This window comes from Mastomys coucha, unplaced genomic scaffold (assembly GCF_008632895.1).
Source record: "Mastomys coucha isolate ucsf_1 unplaced genomic scaffold, UCSF_Mcou_1 pScaffold15, whole genome shotgun sequence".
NCBI lineage: Eukaryota > Metazoa > Chordata > Mammalia > Rodentia > Muridae > Mastomys > Mastomys coucha.
This window is the reverse complement of record NW_022196897.1, coordinates 15,888,985-15,894,984: the sequence shown is the minus strand read 5'-3', so window position 1 is coordinate 15,894,984 and position 6,000 is coordinate 15,888,985. Positions and strand designations below refer to the sequence as shown.

The window sequence follows — 6,000 nt, the reverse complement described above, 5'->3', positions numbered from 1 at the left end:
TTGGAGAGATGGTAAAAGTTCGTGACCGGCTGGGGGGCATGATACCAGAACCTGATGGGATGTAGCCATGGCTAGTGACATACAAAACCGAACCATTCATTCAGAGAGAGGCAGGAGGTAAGTGTCCCATTTGCTGAATGTCATTCACTAACTGAGGTGAGCCACATGCTGCCTCCTCCAGCCACAAGGCAAGAATCAAAGGTGTGTGATCTGGTCATCTAGCCGCAAAGATGTCACCTGATGGATCTAGGCACTTCCCCTCAGGGTGACAATGCCCCGAGTGAAAGCGAAGGCCTCTGACCCCAGGACCAGCTGCATCCTAATACCCATTCATGGGTACAAAGCTGCCCACAGCTAGACCCACAACTAGGCCCACAGCAACCAGAGGTGTCCGCCAGGTAGCCAGTCTCCATCCCTCCTGACCACCATCCTCCAGCTCACAGTTCCAAATGTCCTGGGCTGTAGGGCACAGGGAGAGTCAGGTGACAGAGGGTCTGGCCATGCAAAGAAGACAGCCAGTCAAGTTTCAGGGGTGTAAACAGTAAACTCCTTTATTGAGACACTGTTACAATGATTCCTTTGTTACACAGTTTAAAATATTTTATAACACTCTTCCTGGGGAGAAGTTAAAATCTGAGGCTTAGGTTAGACTGCTGGGAAATATACAATGTATCATTTGGCCTGGAATTTTAAAAGACCCAAGGTCCTATAGTTTTTATCACAGCCCTTCTGTTTACTTTGTGTGTATTTTCAGCAGCATTTGCCCAATTTTTAAATATATATATTTATACATAAATATATATATGGAGAGAGCGCACACACCAGAGAAAATGGAAACATAAAATGATGCCAGAGGCATTTTTGCAAATATAAGAAGTAATTTTATTGTAAAATATTGGAGTTAAAGTGGACTGAGGAGAACAGAACACATTTTGGGTTTCAATGCAAATTACAACTTGGAAGGGACCGACAGAAGAACAGGACAGAGCGAAATCAGATGGAGTGGGAGGCAGAAACCGAATCACATGACCTACACAGAATCCACAGGGCATATGGCCATCTTCCAATATGGCTTTTTCTCATGCAGAGGCGTGCACAGCAGTCCCTGGCTCACAGTGGCATCCTGGCTTTCAGGAGACTGCTCCAGGCCAGGCATTTCTTTGGCAAGAGTAGAACTTGTTCTTCAGGGAACTTTGGGGGGATGCGTATTCATCAATCCTGGCTGCTCCTGGGTGCTTCACCGTGGTTTCCTTCACTTCAGGGCTGTGGTGGGGACACAAGCACCGGGCTGACAGCTGGCTCTCTGTGGGCACCATAGCTTTCTCGTGGTGGAAAGAGACAACTCTCGGTGAGGCTTCCGGTTTCCTTGTTGATCCTGGAGACCTCTGCTTTCAGAAGGCAGCACCCGCTCCCCCCTCAACCACCACACACACCCTGTAGGAAGAGGGAGAGGGCAGCGTGCAGAGAGATCTCTATGGACCCCAGCACTGACTGCCCCCAGGGCACCAGGAGTGGTGCGAACCCAATCAGCTCAGCGACCCTGGAGCCAAGAGTCCATCACACATTTCTCAGACCACCCCCTGCTCACAATGCAGTCTGGCTGTCAGTGTGGGCACCCAGCAGCTCCCATTCCATCTTGGCACACACAGAGAAATTAGCACCACAAACATCCAGCACCTGAAAGAGACCATGGACACACACCATGGGCCATGCAGGAAGTCTTTGTTTTGCTCATGTGTTTTCAAATGACGTAAGCAGAGCCCAGAGAGGGGGACAGGCTTCAGGAAGGGACTCCCCACCATCATGAGCACAAGGTGCCAGGAGGGAAGAAAGGTCTTTGGCACCAATCTGGTCTTCAGGTCCTTGGCAAAAATCTCAGAATGTGGAGAATGGCCAGGATAAAGAAAGTGGGGGAGGGAACGAGGCATGACAGGCACTCTAGTGTCGCCTAAGGATCTCCGGACACATAGCACCACAAGAGACAAGTGTAAAAAAATCAGCACCAATGTTCATAGTTATTTATCATCTACAGAACACGTGGTTCTCCAGCCCTGGACACTGTCCCATCAGCCTCTGCAGGAAGGAACACGGAAAAAGGAAGCAATCAGAATTAATTTAAGCCTGCGTTTTAATCTGAGTGCATGTAGAAAAGGCAGGATAGCAAATGCCTTTCCCCTCCCCATAAAAATTTATCCAGAGCTAATCAAAAAGCAAAAATAAAGAGCCTGGGAAGGGGTCCAGGCACCTGCAGTGGCAACGAGGCTTCTTGCTGACTGGGCAAATTTCCAATTTATTGCACATTCTTGTGGGGGTGGGGTAAGGAGATGCCCTCTACCGAGAGAGAGCCGGATTGCAAGCCCGAGCGGGTGTCTTGTCCCAGCCACCCGCTTTCCCCATGGGCCCGAGGCTGGGTTTCCATGCAAGACTGAAAGCCAGGCACACTTAACATTTATAACAATACAATACAAATATTTACTTAAAATTCTCACAAAAACATAAGCACCTTTAATCCATCGGAAAGGCACGTGTGGAATGACATTTGGCCTCTGAGTGGATGTGTTGAGGGTTGTTTAAAAAAAAAAAATGGAGGCTTTGGCGACCTTTACGAGACCACCTCAGAACATCTTTTGAAGGTCAAGGGGAATACATATCTTCAAGTTGAAATTTTTAAAAGTGATTTTCAAATACGGTCCCGCCCCCACTCCTGGCCAACGGGTCCATTAACACCATTGATGAACCTATCCGGAGAGCTGAAGCGTGGCAAGAGGCTGTGGTGTGGCTAGGTCATGTGATTCGGCTCCGTGGGGACACGGCTCTTTCCCTTTGTTCTCTCTGGGCATGGGGGTCCAACGCCACGGAGGGTCCGAGGCACAGATGAGTCAGGCAGGCAGGGGTGAGAATTGTTCACTGTCCGGGATGGGCCGTGCACAGGACGCCCACAGGTGGGGTGCTGAGGTCACGAGGTTGCTCAGGAGACCGGTGGGCTCAGCAGCTCCTAGCCTAGGAAGCAAGCTGGCCCCACTTCAAATCCAAATTTCTGCGAGGCTTCACCAAAGTCGTTGAACATGATGTCCACTATGGGGACTTGCTCTACTTTGGGGGTGTCAATCTCCAGCACCGTCTTCTGGTAGCCTTTCTTGGTCTAGGAAGGCGGAAGAAGTGGAGGGGGTTAGAGCTGGCGGCCTACCCTGGCCCAGTTTCCTCTCCACCCCAATCTCCACGAACTCCCGAGCCACCAAATTAGCAGAACAGTAAGTTGGAGGAAACATGGCTGAGCAGAGGTGTGACGGGACCCCTCTAAGACTTCACACAGGAGAGGGAAGTAGAGCTCTGCAGCTATGCCTGGCCCCTTCACAGGTGTGGGCAGGCAAGGGAACCAACCTTCCATACTACCTGTTCCAGAGTGAAGTGGGTAAACTGAGGCACAGAAGGGTCATGACTGTGCAGGGCCTGAGCAGCCTGTTAGATAGGTCAGTGTCCCTCCTGTGCTCCGCACTGCTCAGGACTCCTGAGCAGAGCGGAACAAGGCTCTCCTAAGAAAAGCAGGCTGAGCCTTAGCCAGGATGAGGGAGTTGCCAGCCAAGATATCTCTCTCAGCACAGAATATAGGCAGGAAGACACAAGAGTGTATCTGTCCCTAAAGCCAAGCAAGCTTAACGTCAGGTGTCTGGAACATTTATCACAGAGGACAATCTGGTTCTGCCATTCTGCCGACTTCCTTCAACGGTCTCTGACATCTGCCTTTCTTCCATGCATCTTGAGCTATCCACTGGACATCTGTCCTGAGCCAGAGTTTCCACTACCATGGATGTGAACTCCATTCACATGAAACTGTGTCTGGTCTGTGAAATCATGAGATTTCCCTTGCAGAAATCATGAGAAAGCAGACAGGCAGTATCCATCTCACATGTTAACTACGGGTGCAACATGCCAGGGTGCAGCCTGGAAGAAAGGGTCTACTGACCTTGGGTCAGTCCAGAAACTCCCATGCTTGGTGTTTAGCTGCACGACCTTATTCTCTCTGGGAGTAGACTGAGCGTGGACCCCAAATCCTAATAGGAACCTTATTGCTCAAGGTGATGGTGGGAGGTGGGCCTTGGAAAGATGACTAGGCCATGAGAATGGACCCCTTACAAGTGGCTTTGCTTCCCTTATGAAGGGAATCCAGAAAGACCCTCCACCTCTGCCTTGTGACAACATTGCAAAAGTTGACTGTGTACAACCCAGGGTGATGGCCCCAACCTTGAACTTCCTGTTTGCAGAACTCTGAGTAGTTCTGTTGTCTATAAGTCACTTAGGCCATGTGTCCCACCGTGATGATAACGGACTGAATCTCTGAAATTATAAGCTAGCCCCAACCAAAGGTTGTCCTTTATAAGAGTTGCCTTTGCCGTGGTATCTCTTCATAGCAATAAAATCCTAACTAAGAGGTGGATTCAGGATCTGTGTTTTCTTAAATGAATTGGACAATTTTGTCATTTATAGTTTTCTGGCTGTCCCTTGAGAAACGCTAACAGAATTTGCCACCAGGATCCTGGCACAGATTCTAGCTGCTTAGAACATGGTTGAGTTTTAGGAATACCTGTCCAGGGAGGTTGTATGGAGACTGGCCAAAGGAATGGCCATACCTTTCCACTACCATGATCATTGGCCAAAACTTACCATATAATGTATCTGAGGGGCTAGAGAGATGGCTCAGTGGTTAAAGTGTTAGCCATGAAAACATGGAGACTGAAGGTTAAACCCTCAGAAACACAGGTAAATGCTAGGTGGGTGTAGCAACTCCAAAGATCTAATGCCATCTTTGGAAGACAGAGTCAGGAAATCCCAGAATAAGCTAGCTAGCAAGACAAGCCATATCAGTGAGCTCTGGGTTTGATTGAGAGACCCTGCCCTCACAATGAATAAGATAGATGATTCCCAAAAGACCCTAATGTTGGAACACACACACACACACACACACACACACACACACACACACACACGTGCACCTACATGCCAATACACGAAATGCATGCATAAGCACAAATGTGTACATCATACATATAAACAATATAAGAGGAAAAAAAGAGACAGGAACAGTGGCCCATGTCTTTAATTCAAGAGACAGAGGCAGGTGGATCTATAAGTTCAAGGCCAGTCTGTTCTATAGACTACAGAGAGACTCTACAACTCTGTACTAATGAGAGGATTATGTTCAAGCTATGTAGAAAAACCCTCTCTCAAAAAAGGTATGTGTGGGGGATCTGGTAGCTTCAGGGGCTGGACTTACATACCCATGTAGTTGGCTGGGGGTATCTGAGACCCTCACTCTCCTGGCTAGGCTAGGGAGTCAGAGCTGGTCACCCCTGCCATCTTGGTCTCTGTACCCAGACCCCAGAAACTTACACGAAGTGACCAGCCTGGCCTTTCCTGGTCCCCGGAAGGTGCTGGAGTCTTGGGGAGCCAGATGAGGTCAGTGATGGAGTGTCACTTTTGCACACCAGAGAGTCATGAGACCACAGGCCTATGCCAGCTCACATTTCCTCCCTTTACGGCATCAGCATCAAATGGGTCTTTCTCTCCCACCCCAGGGACCACCATGTGTGGAGCTGGCAGGTGATTTCACACAGATTTGTGGAGCCCCGTTGCTCCAATTACCAGAGCGCTTAGAGAGGGACATATTTAAAGAAGGGACATAAATAACCATTGCCAGCTAGGAACGGCCCCCCAGGGGCCCACAAACTGCACAAACAATAGGTTGATGTGGAATGACTCTCCACCCCGCCACAGGGCCAGCTGCCTGGCAGTCCCGTCAATCAGGCTACCCAGCCTCACATTAGCAGCCTTGGCATTCCAATTTCAGTGGCCATGATTACAAAGTGAGCCAAGCTGGCCTCCTAGGGCTGGGCAGGCCTTGGCGCCGCTGGCCTGCATGTGGAAGATAGGAGAATCCTGAAGGAGCCCCACCAATAAGGAGAGGATTGTGACCTTTCCGATCATGGCTGAACTCAGGGGTTT

General features: G+C 49.5%; 1 protein-coding gene across 2 annotated transcripts in view; it reads right to left on the bottom strand.

The window, feature by feature from the left end:
- Nucleotides 1-524: 524 nt before the first annotated feature.
- Col5a1 (collagen type V alpha 1 chain) overlaps nt 525-6,000 on the bottom strand; it is a 155,088-nt gene continuing 149,612 nt past the window's right edge. For both annotated transcript variants that reach the window (XM_031369508.1, XM_031369507.1), the window contains exon 66: nt 525-3,142. In XM_031369508.1, coding sequence (XP_031225368.1) covers nt 2,996-3,142 — 147 coding nt within the window. In that variant the 3' untranslated portion in view covers nt 525-2,995. The remainder of the gene's footprint in view (nt 3,143-6,000) is intronic.